The sequence below is a fragment of the Procambarus clarkii genome, chromosome 76 (assembly GCF_040958095.1).
Source record: "Procambarus clarkii isolate CNS0578487 chromosome 76, FALCON_Pclarkii_2.0, whole genome shotgun sequence".
Lineage (NCBI taxonomy): Eukaryota > Metazoa > Arthropoda > Malacostraca > Decapoda > Cambaridae > Procambarus > Procambarus clarkii.
In genome coordinates this window covers 5,007,603-5,029,113 of record NC_091225.1, presented here as the reverse complement: position 1 = coordinate 5,029,113, position 21,511 = coordinate 5,007,603, and the positions used below count along the sequence as shown (strand labels likewise).

Here is a 21,511-nt window from a genome sequence, read left to right as displayed (position 1 = left end):
ATATATATATATATATATATATGTCGTACCTAGTAGCCAGAACTCACTTCTGAGCCTACTATGCAAGGCCCGATTTGCCTAATAAGCCAAGTTTTCATGAATTAATTGCTTTTCGACTACCTAACCTACCTAACCTAACCTAACCTAACTTTTTCGGCTACCTAACCTAACCTAACCTATAAAGATAGGTTAGGTTAGGTTAGGTAGGGTTGGTTAGGTTCGGTCATATATCTACATTAATTTTAACTCCAATAAAAAAAAATTGACCTCTTACATAATGAAATAGGTTGCTTTATCATTGCATAAGAAAAAAATTAGAGAAAATATATTAATTCATGAAAGCTTGGCTTATTAGGCAAATTGGGCTTTGCATTGTAGGCTGAAAAGTGAGTTCTGGCTACTAGGTACGACATATATATATATATATATATATATATATATATATATATATATATATATATGTCGTACCTAGTAGCCAGAACGCACTTCTCGGCCTACTATTCAAGGCCCGATTTGCCTAATAAGCCAAGTTTTCATGAATTAATTGTTTTTCGACTACCTAACCTAACCTAACCTAACTTTTTCGGCTACCTAACCTTACCTAACCTATAAAGATAGGTTAGGTTAGGTTAGGTAGGGTTGGTTAGGTTCGCTCATATATCTACGTTTATTTTAACTCCAATAAAAAAAAATTGACCTCATACATAATGAAATGGGTAGCTTTATCATTTCATAAGAAAACAATTTGAGAAAATATATTAATTCTGGAAAACTTGGCTTATTAGGTAAATCGGGTCTTGCATAGTAGGCCGAGAAGTGCGTTCTGGCTACTAGGTACGATATATATATATATATATATATATATATATATATATATATATATATATATATATATATATATATATATATATATATATATATATATATATATATATATATAATATATATATATATATATATATATATATATATATATATATATATATATATATATATATATATATATATATATATATATATGTCGTACCTAGTAGCCAGAACTCACTTCTCAGCCTACTATTCAAGGCCCGATTTGCCTAATAAGCCAAGTTTTCCTGAATTAATATATTTACTATAATTTTTTTCTTATGAAATGATAAAGCAACCCTTTTCTCTATGTATGAGGTCAATTTTTTTTTATTGGAGTTAAAATTAACGTAGATATATGACCGAACCTAACCAACCCTACCTAACCTAACCTAACCTATATTTATAGGTAAGGTTAGGTTAGGTAGCCAAAAAAAGCTAGGTTAGGTTAGGTTAGGTAGGTTAGGTAGACGAAAAAACATTAATTCATGAAAACTTGGCTTATTAGGCAAATCGGGCCTTGAATAGTAGGCTGAGAAGTGCGTTCTGGCTATTAGGTACGACATATATATATATATATATATATATATATATATATATATATAGACAGAGAAACATACAGAGACAAACTAAAGAACAGTTTATTTAGACAGAAAATAGACATATTCGCTGAGATACAGCAACACAGACACATTTTCGAAGTTTTGCTGAAGTGCTGACAGACAGATGTACAGTATTGCAATGAAATTACTCTAGTTTTACATAGTCTGATTCATAAGTTCCAATAAAGCTTCAAAATCAGCTTTATTCTATCTTCACTTTATTAAAAAAATATAAATTAATTCTATACTTAGTCTGACAAGGTTTAAATACTATAACAAAATCTTCTAATATAACAACTATAAAAGTCAAATTAAATGGATTGCTTATGTCAGTATCTATACATAGAATTACATTATCAAAGTGAACAACGATTTGTGTTCACTAAAGTTTACCAACAACCACGGAGGATATGAGATGGTAGTCCGAAACATAATACGTCTAAATATCTCTAATTTGGAAAGAATTACAGTAAAATAAGTCCAATGGAAAATTTGGGAATAAGGAAACAAAAAAATATTCAGTAACGCTTATTCCAAAAATAGTGGTAATATTTAAGCTAACTATTTACATATGAATCTTTACCTTCAGAATCCTCAAGCTGTGTACTAGTGTACCGGCGATGTCTGTACTGCAACACCGGGGAGCCGGACGTCCAGCTGGTCCACCGGTGCTTCCCCACCTCTCCCACTCTTCCAATGGACCACCTCTTTCATGGTAATGCCATTGTGTATAGCAATATAATATAGAAATGATTAAGCAACGTTTAAACTACATTAGTTTTCTCTTATACTTGAATTCATATTAGTATATATTACCTATACACAAACGGCCATTATTTTGATCATTTATCATTGTGTTATAAGAGAGGGAAGGGTTAGACACATCTGAAATTCTAAATTCTAAACAAAATACTTTAACGGGTATTTTAAAAGCAAGTTCTATTTAAAAGACACTCAGAGTATTTGATTTGATTTTGGGTTTAAGGCCTATCATGCCTCGAAGGGTAATTATGGCAAAAATACTTTAGTCCTGAACATAAACCATAATTAAAGTAAGCTCTAGGTGAATATTCTTCGAGAAGAGACTACACGTCTTGGTGTATATATAATTTATATATATATAGGTTTTACAACATATTATACAATACTTTTGATAAGTACTTCCATATTTTATATAGTCTCGTATCATATATATTTTTTTTATGTGATTTTCCTTTATTCTATAAATAATACGTTCATTACTCAATACACTTGGACTGAACGGTAGAGCGACGGTAGCTTCATGCAGGTAGGCGATAAATCCCCGACCGTCCAAGTGGTTAGGTTCCACTCTTCCCTGTCCCATCCCAAATCCTTATCCTTACCCCTTCCAATTGCTATGTAGTCGAAATGGCTTGGTGCTTTCCCCTGATACATCCCACCATTCTCTCTCTCCTATCGGTTCCATTAAATACACTATCCACGAAGTTTGTCATCTTTATGGTTGTAGACAGCTTACTGGTTTTGCTACAGTGTAAACAATTAGTTGAACTATTAAAATTATTTCCTTTCAAATTAATGGTACCAAAATTGAAAATCTACTCTTTGTCTGTCCAGCAGAGCAGTTTCACAACTTATTGGGCCACAAGATAAAATTTTCGTCCATGATATTTTTCCCATATATGGACTATAGAAGCAACAATAATGAACAAGGCAGTTCAATGACTCTCGTAGACTCTCTCAACACCCGATTATTCCTCGACTTTGCCAGAAGACTCAATGTCAGGTTAGAAACTACACTTTTATATTAAAACGCATTTGTTGCCGTAGATAAAACCATTTAATAAATTCATGACTTATATTGCTTAGTTTGTTTTCTGTATATAAAAAAAAATATCTTTCTATGAAACAAAATATTGCAATTTCCCCATAAATCCCCCAGCACCCTTTGAATTCCCTCCGTATTAATCCTAGAGTCCCTCATTCACCACATTAATCCCCCAACCCTACATGAATCGCTGAACACCAAATAAGTCTTTTATCATCACATGAATCCCAAAACACTCCATAAATCATCACTCACTACATCAATTTGAATTAAACTCGTGAATCCAAGATGTTCTTATATTGTTAGTGCCCCATAACCACAACAAATCAATGTCACTACATGAAAAGTAACCAACATAATCAACCCTTTCATCAAATAAAGCAAACTCCATTACATATATCAACTCATCCTGAGATCTTGCTCGCCCAAGCCGTGACTGACCACCAAGATGCGTTCATCAATTTGTTGTTCATCCCATATTCATAAACATAGGTCAAATGCTCGTTATATTCCAAAAGAATCTAAATATCTAACCAAACCTAATCTGGGCCTAACTCTACACCAAACGACAACCTATAAAACCGGGTAATATTTATATTTTAGAAATACCAATTTTAAATTCACAATAAGTTAAAAATTGCAACCCGTCCTCATGAAGGATGGGCAAAGGTAATTCCAGTTTGAAAGTCGAACTCATAAGTTTGAATAAGATCATAGAAATTTGTACTGAATTCAAGATTAGTGCTTTTTAAATCAAATTTTTATATAATTATATGCCGAATATTAGGATTCAGTGTATAGTTAGATTTTGCCTACGTTAAGGAAGATTAGGTTGGGTGTTTTAGCTCTGTTGACAGTTATTTGTTGATGATTGATTTAGGAGCCACAACAGCGGTGGTGCCAATGGTTCCTGTTTACCTTCAGTTCCCTTTGAGGGAAAAACACAAAACCTTGAAACAATATTGACATCGGCTGTCAGTGGAAACAAACTGGCCATGCGGAGGATAAATACTCTAGAAGGCAAATGTTTGGGAACCCCCCTAGATTCCCAAAGGGAAGCAAGCTGTGACTCCCCCTACCCATACCCCTGACACAGAAAGCACTGGATAGTCAAACAAAGTTGAAGCACAATTGTTGTAGTTCGTTCTTAAACTCGTACCCTATTGGGAAGAAACGCAAAAATATCTTTCAGTGACCTACAGGAAGGTAGCAGCCAGCCTCCCACCACATCCAAAGGGAACACCATGGGACATCCAAGACTCGCTAACCCTCGTCCAAAGGGAACACCAGGAACCAACCAAGACCCTCCCGTTGCCGCATCTCGCGGCCGTCAGCGTTAAACAAAGTTTCTCCGCACAAAGAATCAGCCAAAAAGCAGAAAAATTTAGCAACATATCTGTGATCGCAGACGACAAATGCAACAGGAGTCGTAATATTCCCAGCCGTTGAATAGGAATACCTGTCAGCAATATCGCAACCCAATGGGTAAGACCGCGTGACATGTTCTGGCTGTCCCCCGTCAAAACAGGTGTCATAAAGTCTCATCGTCGTCCAGGTTGAATCAGTAATCGTAGCAATATTTGTATTTACAGCACGTGGATAAAACATACAGAGGGGTACAACTTGAACAATAAGTGTGAGTAAAGCACTGTTCTGGAAGTGATCGAAGGTCATCAATTGTGTTAACAGCCTGTCCTCATCAACAAAGGTCAATGTTCATTCCAAAACCCTGGTTTATGAATGACAAACGCTTTACACATGCCTCACAGCTGGTAACGTTCAAACAGTGCTTCACTGATGACCACTGTTCGAAACTTAACTGTAAATTCTTCACCTATGTATTACAAATACAGTTAATTGCCATCAGAACTTAAACACGTAATTTATCCTACGTCTAAATATGTGTATAATGTAATGTTAATACAAAGTAATATTCATTTATGTTTGAAAAAATATTATTTTTGAATGAACAGCATGTTAAAATTTAGGAATGCTTATTTTGGTTCGGACGCTGGATGGAATGAAGTTAACATGAGGATGGGATATGTGATTTTTTTTAATTAACAGAGCTTAGTCTGCTGTTTGGTGACTAAATTAACTAGCATTTGATCTTTGTTAACAACCCATCCTTAATATATGCTCATCCAAAAACAGTCGCTCTCAAAGAGACTCAATAATTTTAATACACTAATGAATTAAAAATAAATATTTTCTCATTTACAAACTGACATTATTATATTTGGTGTTATTGTTATTCTGGTGTTATGTTAAGCCTAAATTAGATTAATACAGGTGTTCAGTGTCTGATCACAATTAATTGTTTTTATAGTACATGAATGAAGCATTTTCAAAAGTGCGAATCGATGAGAAGACATCAACGAAGCATTTTTCGATAAATGTCTAGACAACTTCCATTCTGTGTTGTGTATAAAGTGTTTTTCGTTCACAAACAGGGAATGTGGCAGTTGGATTTAGTATCATTTTGCCTTGCTATATTAAGTTTATGAGTACGTGCTCTCGTGGATGAATCATTCAGCCAGGTATACATTGAGCATGAAAAGTGACCAAAGCACTGATCCAGGAAAGTCTGAGTGTCACCAGTTCCTAATCATGCATAAATTGCTTTCCATTCATAAACAGGGGAAGGGGGTTATTGAAACATCCATCACTTCCCAGGAAACAATTTTAGGTTGTCACAACGTACCTGGAAAGTGTTGACCAAACCACACACTAGAAAGTTAAGAGGCGACGACGTTTCGGTTCGTTCTGGACCATTATCAAATCGATTGGTCCTGGACGGACCAAAACGTCGTGGCCTCTTCACTTTCTAGGGTGTGGTTTGGTCCACAGTTTTTCAGCGACATTATTGTGACTCTTCATCTACCTGGAAAGTCTTTGAAAGCAGTACCGACGTTTGTTTTCACGTATTAGCTAAGTTATTACGTGTGGCTGCAAATAGGTTGCCACAACTTGTTGCTCAACATTGGCTAACCAAAATTTTGAGACATTGTGGAAATCTTAAATGTTGCATAAAAGTAGTTTTAGTGATTGATGTCATATATTAAAATGTAGAAATATACACAATACATCTCTACATTTAGTAAAAATAAAACAGGAGCATAATAAAGGTGGGTTCAACATTTTGTATTCACTATTTTCATGTAATGGAGAATCCATGGTAGTGGTGGTGATGGTTGTTCTTGGTGGGTAGTGGTTGGTGGTCCATTGTTGTGGATGGTGACAGTGGTGAGTGATGGTGTTTGTGGTTGTGGTGTGGTAATGATGGTATAGTGGTGATCTGGTGGTGATGTGGTGTAGTAGTGTGGCGTCGTAATATGGTGGTGTGGAAGTGTGGTGGGGCTGTGCAGTGTGGTAGTTGTGGGGGTACTAGTTGTGGTGGTGGTGGAAGTGTGTTGAGGTAGTATCGTGCGGTGATGTGGTAGTGGTGGTGGTGTACTGGAAGTGTGGTAATGATGGTGTGGAGTAGTAATGTGGTGGGGGTTGTGTGGTAGTGTGGTTGGGTTGTGTGGAAGTGTGATTGGGTTGTGCAGTGAGGTTGTATGGTGGGGTTGTGTGGTGGCGTTGTGTGGTAGTGTGGTCGGGTTGTATGGTAGTGTGGTTGGGCTATATGGTAGTGTGGTGGGATTGTCTGGTAGAGTGGTTGGGTTGGTTCGTAGTGTGGTGGTGTGGTAATGGTGGTGTGGTAGTTTGGAGGGGTGGTGTGGTAGTTTGGAGGGGTGGTGTGGTAGTATGGCATGGTAATTGTGTTGTAGTGGTGGTGTGGGATTATGGTATGGTGGAGTGGTGTGGTAGTGAGGTGTAGTAGTGTGGTGAGGGAAGTGTGGTAAAGCAGTGTGGACTGGTTTTGTGATGTATTGGCATGTTTTTGTGGTAATATTGTGTGGAGGCATGGTGTAGTGGTTTGGTGTGGCGGTGGTTTTGTGTACTTACCTAGTTGTGCTTGCGGGGTTGAGCTCTGGCTCTTTGGTCCCACCTCTCAACTGTCAATTAACTTATGTACAGGTTCCTGAGCCTACTGGGCTGTATCGTATCTACACTTGAAACTGTGTATGGAGTTAGACTTCACCCCATCACTTCCTAATGCATTCCATTTGCCTACTACTCTGACACTGAAAAAATTCTTTCTGACATCTCTATGGCTCATTTGGGCACTCAATTTCCATCTGTGCCTCCTAGTGTGTGTTGTGGGAAAAACCTGCTGGGATTGATAAGAGAGGAGGACTACCAGGGACTTGTACTGAACTAAATTTAAAATTACTGTCTGGAAATTAATTCAACTAAAATCTCTAGCTAGGGTTGTAAATCCTAGCTCCGCTTTTCCTAATGACAGATTGTGGGCTGTAAGGGGCAGGAGGGGTGAGTTAGTTGATAGGTTGATTGAAGATCCACAGTCCACCTGCCAACAGGTATCTCACATCAGCTTGTATTTTATACAAGGATAAGTTTTAATAAATTCAGTTACATGACTGAACACTGGCTCTGTTTAAATCAGAGATTTAAACATGTACATAGTCTAGCCTAGCACCATAACTATCAACAGCCAATATATTATTATACTATAAACAACAATTTAAATTGTAAAAGTATAATAAATGACTTTAAAGGTAGTCTAAGTACTGTTACTAAGTACTAGAAATTGTATTCAATTAAATGAACTTATATGATAACTTAAAAAATAACTAAGCAAGCAATTGTTAACTTAATTTATATATTCAAGTATATCTGCAATGTACTTATATTCAATTTATATGATGAGGTACAGTCAGCCTGACTGAATCTTTTCCCACACCAGGGACACTTATGAGTTCTTGTTTATTTATCGTGACTGAATCTTTTCTTACACAATGGACTCTTATGAGGTTTTGTGCTTAAAGATTCAACTGCTGCATTACAATATTAATAAACTTACTGAGATATGAGGCGTTGCCTCGCTTTATAACCGACAGACAGACTTATAGGATATTATTAAAGTCATACAAGAATACAATTGGCCAATTAATACTCAATAACATCAATATACTTCTCTGATGCCAGAATGATTGTCTGACAGTGTGCCAGACTTGATAACTCTCTTGTCGCGAGTTTAGGCACGATATTTTATATAACAGCTTTGCTGTAGATTGTTCTTGTAGCGTTACAAAGTGATTTTTATTCAATTGCAGTTGCAGAAAGATGAGGGTGGAGACAGTCACTGTGTGCTCCACTATTCACTCATATTTTATATAAATGTTCTAGGAATTTTCCTTGTAGATATTGTCCAGGTACTCCCCCAGTTCTAGAGAGTGTTCACTGGTGATAAAGATAATTCGATAACGTGTCCTGAGCTATGTAATGTTTGCTAAGGTACCCTCACACTTGTTCACTGAGTTGTCAACAAACACGTAGTGCCACGGGGTGTCGTGGGCGCTTCTCTCCCCGAGATGCCCCTTCCTCTCCCTTGAGAAGTGGTAGCTTTCAATGAATATTATTCAATGAATATTTACAGTCTCCGTGGTGTAGTGGTAAGACACTCGCCTGGCGTTCCGCGAGCGCTAAGTCATGGGTTCGTATCCTGGCCGGGGAGGATTTACCGGGCGCAATTCCTTAACTGTAGCGTCTGTTTAACGCAACAGTAAAATGTGTACTTGGATGACAAAACGATTCTTCGCGGCAGGGGATCCTATTCTAGGGACCTGCCCGAAACGCTACGCGTACTAGTGGCTGTACAAGAATGTAACAACTCTTGTATATATCTCAAAAAGAATATATATTGATTGATTATTTTTACTGTCTAGACTTATGATTGAGATAAGATGTGATTATAATATAATTAGATATAGGATATAAACATTATAAGTAGTACTTGATAGTACTATTGATTCTTATTAACGATTCGATTTATAATCCCTACTGGAAATTTATTAATTTTCCAATAGTTTTTTAATTAACAAATCCTTCTAGTAGCTTCTGGATCCTTGAGAGATCATGCACAAAGTCACGTAGGCATCTATAGGGACCTATGGCATATGTGATTATAGTGGCAATGTTATCTAAGATCAAGATGTATAATGAATCTATAATGATTTTGATATGATTTATATACGATTTTGATACGATTTAGATATGATATAGATATGATACAGAAATAATACATTTCTTAGATGATAATATAGGTAGGTGGGTAAAATTACCCACATGTGTGCCCCTTGTGTTAAATAGTTTGTCTTTATCTACCCTATCAATTCCTGAAAATCTTGTATGTGGTGATCATGTCCCCTCTAGCTCTTCTGTCTCTCAGTGATGTGAGGTTTACTTCCTCTAGTCTCTCCTCATAGCTCATACCCCCTTCAGTTCGGGTACTAGTCTGTTGGCAAACCTTTGAACCTTTTCCAGTTTAATCATATGCTTGACTAGATATGGACTCCATGCTGGAACCGCATACTCCAGGATTAGTCTGACATATGTGGTATACAAAGTTCAGAAATATTCCCTACACAAGTTTCTAAATGCCGTTCATATGTTAGCCAACCTGGCATATGCCGCTGATCTTATCCTCTTGATATGGGCTTCAGGGAAAAGGTCTGGCATGATATCAATCCTCAGGTCTTTCTCTCTCCCTGACTCTTGAAGTATTTCATCTCCCAAATGATACCTTGTGTCTGATCTCCTGCTCCTTACACCTATCCTCATCACATTACATTTGCTTGGGGGAAACTCTAACAACCATTTGCTCGACCATTCCTGCAGCTTTCCAGGTCTTCTTGAAGCCTCAAGCTGTCCTCCTCTGTCTTAATCATTCTCATAATTTTGGCGTCGTCAGCAAACATTGAGAGGAATGAGACTATACCCTCTGGGAGATCATTTACGTATATCAGAAACAGGATAGGTCCGAGTACAGAGCCCTGTGGGACTCCATTGGTGACTTCACATCAATCTGAAGTCTCACCACTCACTGTAACCCTCTGCTTCCCATTGCGTAAGTACTCCCTTATCCACTGGAGCGCCCTACTAGTTACTCCTGCCTGTTTCTCCAGCTTATGCATCAGCCTTTTATGAAGAAACTGTGTCAAAGGCTTTCCAATAGTCCAAACAAATGCAGTCCGCCCATCCTTCTCTTTCTTGCTTAATCTTTGTCACCTGATCGTAGAATATTATTAAGCCTGTAAGGCAAGATTTACCCTCCCTGAACCCATGTTTATGGGTTCAGGGAGGGTAATGAACCCAAGTCCCTTCTCTTTAGATGTGTTACTAGGTTTTTTCTCACAGCCTTCTCCATCACTTTGCATGGTATACAAGTTAAGGACACTGGCCTGTAGTTCAGTGCCTCTTGTCTGTCACCCTTTTTGTATATTGGGACTACATTAGCCATCTTTCATATTTCTGGTAGGTCTCCCGTCTCCAGTGACCTACTATACACTATGGAGAGTGGCAAGCAAAGTGCCCCTGCACACTCTTTCAATACCCATGGTGAGATTCCATCCAGGCCAACAGCCTATCTCATGTTCAGATCCCACAGATGCCTCTTGACCTCATCTCTTGTAATTTCGAACCCTTCCAAGACCGCCTGATTACTCCGACCTCTCCTAGCGCTATGACCTCTCCTTGTTCTATTATGATGACCTCATGGAACCTCTTGTTGAGTTTTTCACACACCTCCTTGTCATTCTCTGTGTACCTGTCCTCACCTGTTCTAAGTTTCATCACCTGTTCCTTCACTGCTGTTTTCCTCCTGATGTGACTGTGGAGTAGCTTTGATTAGGTCTTAACTTTATTAGCTATATCATTTTCATACTTTTTCTCAGCTTCTCTTCTCACACTAACATACTCGTTCCCGGTTCTCTAGTATCTCTCTCTCTCTCTCTCTCTCTCTCTCTCTCTCTCTCTCTCTCTCTCTCTCTCTCTCTCTCTCTCTCTCTCTCTCTCTCTCTCTCTCTCTCTCTCTCTCTCTCTGTCTCTCTCTCTCTCTCTCTCTCTCTCTCTCTCTCTCTCTCTCTCTCTCTCTCTCTCTCTCTCTCTCTCTCTCTCTCTCTCTCTCTCTCTCTCTCTGTCTCTCTCTCTCTCTCTCTCTCTCTCTCTCTCTCTCTCTCTCTCTCTCTCTCTCTCTCTCTCTCTCTCTCTCTCTCTCTCTCTCTCTCTCTCTCTCTCTCTCTCTCTCTCTCTGTCTCTCTCTCTGTCTCTCTCTCTCTCTCTCTCTCTCTCTCTCTCTCTCTCTCTCTCTCTCTCTCTCTCTCTCTCTCTCTCTCTCTCTCTCTCTCTCTCTCTCTCTCTTTCTCTCTCTCTCTCTTTTTCTGCTTTCTGGCGTTTTGTTATTTCGGAAGTTCCTCCACACCCTTTTGTTCAGTTCCTTTGCTTTCATACATGCCCTATTAAACCATGTATTCTTCTTTTGCTTCTAGGTTTTTTCTTGTCTGGCCAGGACAAACCTGTTTACTGACCCCTGACACTTTTGGGTGAGATAGTCCATCATGTCTTTTACGGACTTAGTTCTGAGTTCTGTGTCCAATTGTATATCCCTTAGGAATTTTCTCATCACCTCATAATTTTCCTTTCGGTATGCCAGCCCTTTGTTTCTCAGTTACTTTTCTGGGGGATGATTCCTAGCTCTACCAGGTACAAAGATCAATACACTGTGATCACTCATTCCCAAGGAGGCTTCCAACTTAACTTTCCCTTATATCCGACTCATTTAGAGTATATATCAGATCAAGCCTAACTGGTTCATCCTCTCCTCTCATTCTTGTCGGTCCCTTGATGTGTTGGCTTAGAAATTTTCTTGCTGTCACGTCCTGCAGCTTAGTTCTCCATGTGTCCGGTCCACCATGTGGGTCTCTGTTTTCCCAATCTATTTTCCCATGGTTGAATTCTCCCATGATTAGTAGTCTGGATCTGTTCCTGCTAGCTACAGAAGCTGCTCTCTCTATTATATTGATGGTGGCCATGTTGTTTCTTTCATATTCCTGTCTGGGTCTTCTGTCGTTTGGTGTATGTGTGTGTGTGTGGGGGGGGGGGGTTAAATATTACTACTACAGTCATTTCCTGTCCTCGAATACCTATGGTACCTGTTATGTAGCTATTGAAATCTTCACAGCCCTGAATAACCATCTCTGCAAAACTCCATCCTTTTCTTATCAGCAGAGCTACACCACTTCCTCCTGTTCCATCTCTCTCTTTCCTCACTACATAGTAATCCTGTGGAAACATTGCATTTGTTATGGTTTTTGTTAGCTTTGTTTCTGTGAGAGCTATTATGTCTGTGTTTTCTTTTAGTGCCCATTCTCCAAGTTCACTTGTTTTATTTGTAATCCCATCTATGTTAGTGTCCATTGCCTTGAAGCTCACTTTCTTCTGTTCATTCTCTTGTCCCTTTCTTGGAGAGCGTTCTGCTGATGAAGGAAGCTGTTCAATAGGTGTGAAGATCTATGAGGTGGTTAACAGGGTCTCAAAGGATTCTAGGGTGGGGGGGATAGGGGTGGGGGTTCAAGGGAAGGGGGGGGGGAGACAGGTAGAGTATGGGGTAAGGAGGTAGGTGGGACATGGAGGATATGGGTTGCAGGGGGAGGAGGGGATAGGGAGGGTATGAGATGAGGGGGGACACGAGGGGAATCGGGGGAGGTGGGCCATGGTAGGAATGGGTGAGGGGGTGACAGGGATGGAATTGGGTTGATGGGGGGAGGGAGTGTTGAGTGACCATTTGAGTGGGGGCAGGTAGGGAGAGGGGGTAGGGAGGGTTTCTATGCAGAGAAGGGTGGAGGTGTTGCCCTCCCCTCTGGTGTTGCCGGGATGCTGGTTGTGGGTTTCCCCCTTGTTTCTGGGAATGTTGTGTTGGGGGCTGTGATTTCCTAGTTTAGTCCTCTCTCTTCTGCGCTTCTTCCTTGCCTCTGTCACCATGGCTCTCTCCTCCTTTTTCCAGTCCTTCTGGAGGAATACTTTTTTGTATTCCTCCAAATACTGCAGATGACTTTTCCTTTTTAGAATAACCTTCTTCATGGTCTTGTTTGCAAACACTATCTTTACCAGGCGGTCTCTACCCTTGTTGTACCAGCCCAACTTGAAAACCTTCTCAATGTTTTGTTCAGCCCTTTCCATCTTTAGCCTCTTTAGTATTCCATTTATTGCCTCTCTGTCCTTGCTATTCCATTCGTGCCTTTCGGATCCTGGCTGTTCTTTGATGCCTACAGCTACCACTGATCTTTTTCTCTCCAGCAGCTGACTGGTGCACGTTGCTGCTTCCTGTGAGGTAGCTGCTTGCATGGCTATCTCCCACACTGTAGCCATTACTTCTGAGCTTGTTCTCAGTATTTCCACAAATGTTTCAGGAACAAAGGCATTTCCTTCCAATGCACCAATTCCATCTTCCCTTTGGATGATATATGATGCTCAGCCTCATTATTTTTCTCTGTGAGGGATTTGATCTCCTTTGCTGCTGTCAGCTCACTTCGCAGGTTGTTAAGTGAATTTTTCATTTCATGCATCTCCTTCCTGAATTCCTCCCAAACTTGGGCTAACATTCCCTTCATTTGTTCATTTTGACTTTTCCCTGTGTCCCTGGTGCGTCCTCCTGCCATCGTTGTCCCTTTTCCTGATATGTTTTGATAAGGTTAGCCAGTGTGGTGGTGGTATTATGATGGGAGTGTTGAGGTAGTGTAGTGGGATGGTGTGGTAGTGTTTACTACTAGCTGTGTTTTTGCGGGGTTGAGCTTTGCTCTTTCGGCCCGCCTCTCAACTGTCAATCAACTGTTTACTAACTACTTTTTTTTTTTTTTTTTTTTTTTTAGGGTGAAAGAAACTTTGCCCATTTGTTTCTGCCTCGTGCGGGAATCGAACCCGCGCCACAGAATTACGAGTCCTGCGCCCTATCCACCAGGCTACGGGGTCCCTGTAAGTGTGTTAGGGTGGTGTGGTAATTTTGGTATGTGGGTGGTGTGGTGTGGTAGTGTATTAGGGTGGCGTGGTAATTTTGGTGTGTGGGTGGTGTAGGGTGGGGTGGTGTATTGAGGCAGAGGTAGTGTGTGGTAGTGGTGTGGTGTAGTGTGGTAGATATAGTCAGTGGTGGTGGTGGGGAGTAGTTTGTGGTGGTTGAGTGGTGTAGAGTGGTAGACGTAGTGTGAGGTAGATGTAGTGTGTGGTGGTGGTGTGTAGTGGTTGAGTTGTGTAGGTTGAGTGAGTAGCGTGGTGTAGTGGCATGGTGTAGCAGCCTGGTTTAGTAACGTGGTGTAGTTGCGTGGAGTAGTAGCCTGATGTAGTAGCATTGTGTAGTGGAGGGGGAAGAGAGGAGGGGTAAGAGAAGGGGAATAAGGGGGAAGGGGAAGATGGGAGGGATAAGAGAAAGGGGATGAGGATGAAGGGGAAGAGGAGGGGGCGGGGTAAGAGAAGGGGAATGAGGAGGAAGGGGAAGAGGAAGGGTAAGAGGAGGGGAATGAGGAGGAAAGAGAAGAGGAAGGGGAAGAAGGGAGGGGTAAGAAAAGGGGGATAAGAAGGAAGGGGAAGAGAAGGGAGGTAAGAGAGGGAGGGGTAAGAGAAGGAGGATGAGGAGGAAAGGGAAGAGGGGCGGGATAAGGGAAGGGGATAAAGAGGAAGGGGAAGAGGAGACGGGAGGGGTAAGAGAAGGGGGATGAGGAGGAAGGGGAAGAGGGGAGGAGTATGAGAAGGGGGGATGAGCAAGGGGAATAGGAGAGGGAGAGGTAAGAGAAGGGGAATGAGGAGGAAGGGGAAGAGGAGGGGGGAGAGGTAAGAGAAGGGGGATGAGGAGGAAGGAGTAGAGGGGGAAACAGGAGGGGGTAAGAGAAGGGGGTAGGTGTAAAAGAAGGGGAAGAAGGGAGGGGTAAGAGAAGGAAGGGGAAGAAGAGGGGAAAAAGGAGAGGGGGTAAGAGAAGGAAGGGGAAAAGGAGGAGAGAGAGGGGAGGGGTAAGAGAAGGAAGTGGAAGAGGGGGGTAAGGGAATGAAGGGGAGGGGTAAGAGAAGGAAGGAGAAGAGGAGGGGGAAGGGATAGAGGGGCGGGGTAAGAGAAGGAAGGGGAAGAGGAGGGGGAAGAGAAAGACGGGAAAGAGGAGAGGGGTAGGAGAGTGAAGGGGAAGAGGAGGGCGGGACAGGGGAGGGGTAAGAGAAGGAAGGGGGAGAAGGGAGTGATAAGAGAAAGTTAGGGGAAGATGGGAGGGGAAAGAGAAGGAAGGGTAAGAGGAGAGGGAGAGGGGAGGGGTAAGAGAAGGAATGGGAAGAGGGGAGGGGTAAGAGAAGGAAGGGGAAGAGGAGAGGGAGAGGGGAGGGGTAAGAGAAGGAATGGGAAGAGGGGAGGGGTAAGAGAAGGAAGGGGAAGAGGAGAGGGAGAGGGGAGGGGTAAGAGAAGGAATGGGAAGAGGGTAGGGGTAAGAGAAGGAAGGGGAAGAGCAGGGGGTGGGGGTGGAGGTGTCACTACGCACAAGTATAATCACTGAACCACCTGGCCGATGGTCAGCCGGTACTGACCCTCACCTGTTGGGACACTCACGCCAACCATCACTGCCCCACCAAACTGCAGTGTTGACTTTATAATATTAATTTAATTCAAAAGTAAAATCAGAAATAATGATTTTTAAAATATTATTATCTGATTCTTAATTTTTAGCTGTATTTTATGCAGATGAACACACCATATTATATCAATCAAGAAAGACCCCACAATGCCTGTATAATCCAGTGTCCTAACACGTCATGGCAACTCTGTAGGCTTACACTGTACATGCCCCAGCCATGACACTGATCCCGTTACACTCTCTCCCCATCCTTCATCCCTCCTCTTCCCCTTCGTCCTCCTCATTCCCCCTCTCTTACCCCTCCTCTTCCCTTTCCTACTCATTCCCCTTCTCATATCCCTCCCCCTCCTTTTCCTCTTCCTCCTCATCCCCTTCTCTTACCCCTCCCTTCTTCCCCCTCATCTTTCCCTTCCTCCACATCCCTCTTTTCTTTTCCTTTTGCTTACCCCTTCCCTTCTCCCTCTCCTCCTCGTCCCTCTTCTCTTATCCCTCCCATCTCCCCCTCCTATTTCCCTTCCTCCTCATCCCCTTCTCTTCCCCCTCCTCTTCCCCTTCTCTTACCCCTCCATTCTTTGCCTCCTCTTCCCCTTCCTCTTTCTCTTACCCCTCTCCTCTTCCCCCTCCACCTCAACCCCCGTCCTCCGCATCCATCCTTCTCTTACCCCTCCCCCTCCTTCTCTTATCCCTTCCCCTCTCCTTTTCCCCTTCTCTTTCCCCTCCTCTCTCCCCTCCTCTTCCCCTTCTTCCTCATCCCCTTCTTTGTCCCCCTAGGTCCCCTCTTCCTCAACCCCCCCTTCGCTTACCCATCCTCTTCCTTACCCCCACCTTCTCTTACCCCCTCTCCCTCCCTTATCCCCTTCTCATACCCCTCCCCCATCCTATTCCCCCTTCTCTTATCCCTCCCCTATATCCCCCTCCTCTTCCCCTTCCTCTTCCCCCTTCTCTTCCTTCCTCTCCTTACCCCCCTTCTCTTTCCCCTACCTCTTCTCTTACCCCCTACCCTTCCAACTACATCCAGCTAGCACCCACATCGAGCTAGCACCCACACCCAGCTAACACCCACATCCAGCTAGTTTCCACATCCAGCTAGCACCCACATCCAGCTAGCACCCACACCCAGCTAGCACCCACACCCAGCTAGCACCCACATCCAGCTAGCACCCACACCCAGCTAGCACCCTCACCCAGCTAGCACCCACACCTTGCTAGCACCCTCACCCAGCTAGCACCCACACCCAGCTAGCACCCACACCCAGCTAGCACCCACACCCAGCTACCACCCACATCCAACTAGCACCCACATCCAGCTAGCACCCACACCTAGCTAGCACCCACACCCAGCTAGCACCCACATCCAGCTAGCACCCACATCCAACTAGCACCCACATCCAGCTAGCACCCACATCCAACTAGCACCCACATCCAGCTAGCACCCACATCCAGCTAGTTTCCACATCCAGCTAGCACCCACACCCAGCTAGCACCCACACCCAGCTAGCACCCACACCCAGCTAGCACCCACACCCAGCTAGCACCCTCACCCAGCTAGCACCCACACCCAGCTAGCACCCACATCCAACTAGCACCCACATCCAGCTAGCACCCACATCCAGCTAGCACCCACATCCAACTAGCACCCACACCCAGCTAGCACCCTCACCCAGCTAGCACCCACACCCAGCTAGCACCCACATCCAACTAGCACCCACATCCAGCTAGCACCCAAATCCAGCTAGCACCCACACCCAGCTAGCACCCTCACCCAGCTAGCACCCAAATCCAGCTAGCACCCACACCCAGCTAGCACCCACACCCAGCTAGCACCCACATCCAACTAGCACCCACACCCAGCTAGCACCCACACCCAGCTAGCACCCACATCCAACTAGCACCCACACCCAGCTAGCACCCACACCCAGCTAGCACCCACACCCAGCTAGCACCCACACCTAGCTAGCACCCACACCCAGCTAGCACCCACACCCAGCTAGCACCCAAATCCAGCTAGCACCCACACCCAGCTAGCACCCACACCCAGCTAGCACCCTCATCCAGCTAGCACCCACACCCAGCTAGCACCCACACCCAGCTAGCACCCACACCCAGCTAGCACCCACATCCAGCTAGCACCCACACCCAGCTAGCACCCACACCCAGCTAGCACCCACATCCAACTAGCACCCACATCCAGCTAGCACCCACACCCAGCTAGCACCCACACCCAGCTAGCACCCACACCCAGCTAGCACCCAAATCCAGCTAGCACCCACACCCAGCTAGCACCCACATCCAGCTAACACCCACACCCAGCTAGCACCCAAATCCAGCTAGCACCCACACCCAGCTAGCACCCCCACACCCAGCTAGCACCTACACCCAGCTAGCACCCACACCCAGCTAGCACCCACATCCAGCTAGCACCCTCACCCAGCTAGCACCCACACCCAGCTAGCACCCACATCCAGCTAGCACCCACACCCACACCCAGCTAGTTTCTGGAGGACATCAAGAGTGAGATGCAAGAAATGATGCAGGAAATGAAGAACGAAATAAGCAACCTGAAAAGAGAGCTGACAGCAGCAAAGGAGGAGATTAGAGCCCTCAAAGAGAATGGTATCGAGGTTGAGAATCAGAAAACCACCCAGGGAGAAGGTGGTAATAGTTTTCTGGATGAGAATGCCACAATAAAAGCAACATTTGCGGAAATACTAAAAAAAATAACTCTGAAGTAATGACTGCAGTGATGGAGGTGGCCATGAAAGCAGCCACCTCGCAGGAGGCGGCACGCTCCACTAGCCAACTGCTGGAAAGGAACAGATCAGTGGTTGCTGTGGGTATTAAGGAGCAGGAAGGATCTAATAGGACAGAGTGGAATGACAAGGACAAAGCAGCAGTGAATGAAGTACTAAAGGCACTAGACATGGAAGGGGCTGAGCATAGCATTGAGAAGGTTTTCAGGCTAGACCGGTACAACAAAGACCGAGACCGAATGATAAAGATAGTGTTTGCAAACGAGAACACAAAGGAGAAGATCCTATCAAGGAAGAGCTCCCTGAAAAACGTGGGAAAATTAAAAAATGTATTCCTCCAGAGAGACATGACAAGGGAGGAGAGAGCCGTGGCGGCAGAAGCAAGGAAGAGGCGCAGGGCGAGAGGGGAAAACCAGGAAGTCACAGCTCCCAACACAACACCCCCAGAGGCGAGGGGGGAACCCACAACCAGCTACCCAGTAACACCAGAAGGGAGGACAACCCCGCCTCCCTCCTCTGCATAGAAAACCCCCCTACCCCAAACCCTCCCTGCCCCCACTCAAATGTTCAGCAAAATCTCCCTCCTCCCACACCCAATCCCCACCCTTCTACCCCTCCCCTCCTCCCGAGTCCTCCCTCCCCCCCTTTCTTTCCCGTCCTCCCTCCCCTTTCACCCCATACCCTCCCTGTCCCCCCCCCCCTTCACTGGATCCCCCGCCCCTCATCCCAGTATCCTCTTAGACCCTGTTATCCACCTCACAGGTCCTCACACCCATGGAACAGCCTCCCCCACCAGCAGAACACTCACCAAGGAGGCGATTTGAGAAGGGACAGAAGAAAGTGAGCCTCAAAGCGATGTACACTAACATAGATGGAATTACAAATAAAGCAAATGAGCTTCGAGAACTGGTACTAGAGGAAAACCCAGACATAATAGCCCTCACAGAAACAAAGATCACGAAAACGATAACAAATGCAGTGTTCCCACAGGACTATTATGTTATGAGGAAAGAGAGGGAAGGAAGAGGTGGGGGTGGTGTAGCTCTGCTGGTAAGAAAAGGCTGGGATTTTGAGGAGATGGATATTCAGGGCTGTGAAGGTTTCAGTGACTACATAGTAGGTACTGTAACAAATGGAGGGAAAAAAATTATAGTCGCAGTCATATATAATCCACCACCAAATGACAGAAGACCTAGACAGGAATATGATAGAAACAACATGGCCACCATTAACATAATAGAAAGAGCAGCTTCTGTTGCTAGCAGGAATGGATCTGGACTACTAATTATGGGAGACTTCAACCATGGGAAGATAGATTGGAAGAACAGAGACCCGCATGGAGGACCAGAAACATGGAGAGCTAAGCTGCTGGACGTGGCAACAAGAAACTTTCTAAGCCAGCACACCAAAGAACCAACAAGAATGAGAGGAGAAGATGAACCAGCAATGCTTGATTTGATATTTACCCTAAATGAATGGGATATAAGGGAAGTTAAGATGGAAGCGCCCTTGGGAATGAGTGACCACAGTGTATTGAACTTTGAGTACCTGGTAGAACTAGGACTTATCACCCCCCAAAAAGAACTAGGAATCAAAAGGCTGGCATACCGAAAGGGGAATTATGAACAGATGAGAAGTTTCCTAAGTGAAATACCTTGGGACACAGACCTCAGAGACAAGTCTGTACAGGGTATGATGGACTATGTTACCCAAAAGTGTCAGGAGGCAGTAAACAGGTTCATCCCGGCCCAAAGGGAAAAATCCGAGAAGCAACAGAAGAATCCATGGTATAATAGGGCATGTATGGAAGCGAAGAAACTGAACAAAAAGGCGTGGAGGAACTTCCGGAATAACAGAACACCAGAAAGTAGAGAGAGATACCAGAGAACCAGAAATGAGTACGTCAGGGTGAGAAGAGAAGCAGAGAAAAATTTTGAAAATGATATAGCAAACAAAGCCAAGACCGAACCAAAGCTACTCCACAGTCACATCAGAAGGAAAACAACAGTGAAAGAACAGGTATTGAAACTTAGAACAGGCGAGGACAGGTATACAGAGAATGACAGAGAGGTGTGTGAGGAACTCAACAAGAGGTTCCAGGAGGTCTTCACAATAGAACAGGGTGAGGTCACTGTGCTAGGAGAAAGGGAGGTAAACCAGGCGGCCTTGGAGGAGTTCGAAATTACGAGAGAGGAGGTCAAGAGACACCTGCTGGATCTGGATGTTAGAAAGGCTGTTGGTCCAGATGGGATCTCACCATGGGTACTGAAAGAGTGTGCAGAGGCACTTTGCTTGCCACTCTCCATAGTGTATAGTAAGTCACTAGAGACGGGAGACCTACCAGAAATATGGAAGACGGCGAATGTGGTCCCAATATACAAAAAGGGCGACAGACAAGAGGCACTGAACTACAGGCCAGTGTCCTTGACTTGTATATCATGCAAGGTGATGGAGAAGATCGTGAGAAAAAACCTGGTAACACATCTGGAGAGAAGGGACTTCGTGACAAATCGCCAACATGGATTCAGGGAGGGTAAATCTTGCCTTACAGGCTTGATAGAATTCTACGATCAGGTGACACAGATTAAGCAAGAAAGAGAAGGCTGGGCGGACTGCATTTTCTTGGATTGTCGGAAAGCCTTTGACATAGTACCGCATAAGAGGCTGGTACATAAGCTGGAGAGACAGGCAGGTGTAGCTGGTAAGGTGCTCCAGTGGATAAGGGAGTATCTAAGCAATAGGAAGCAGAGAGTTACGGTGAGGGGTGAGACCTCCGATTGGCGTGAAGTCACCAGTGGAGTCCCACAGGGCTCTGTACTCGGTCCTATCTTGTTTCTGATATATGTAAATGATCTCCCAGAGGGTATCAATTCATTTCTCTCAATGTTTGCGGACGATGCTAAAATTATGAGAAGGATTAAAACAGAAGAGGACTGTTTGAGACTTCAAGAAGACCTAGACAAGCTGAAGGAATGGTCGAACAAATGGTTGTTAGAG

At 43.8% G+C, this 21,511-nt stretch overlaps 1 protein-coding gene across 1 annotated transcript in view; it reads left to right on the top strand.

Annotated features, from left to right (window-relative positions):
- Window positions 1-21,511, top strand: part of LOC138357138 (glutamate receptor ionotropic, kainate glr-3-like) — a 186,708-nt gene that overhangs the window by 55,650 nt on the left and 109,547 nt on the right. The window contains exons 5-6 of the mRNA XM_069313787.1: window positions 2,038-2,163; window positions 3,048-3,213. Coding sequence (XP_069169888.1) covers window positions 2,038-2,163; window positions 3,048-3,213 — 292 coding nt within the window. The remainder of the gene's footprint in view (window positions 1-2,037; window positions 2,164-3,047; window positions 3,214-21,511) is intronic.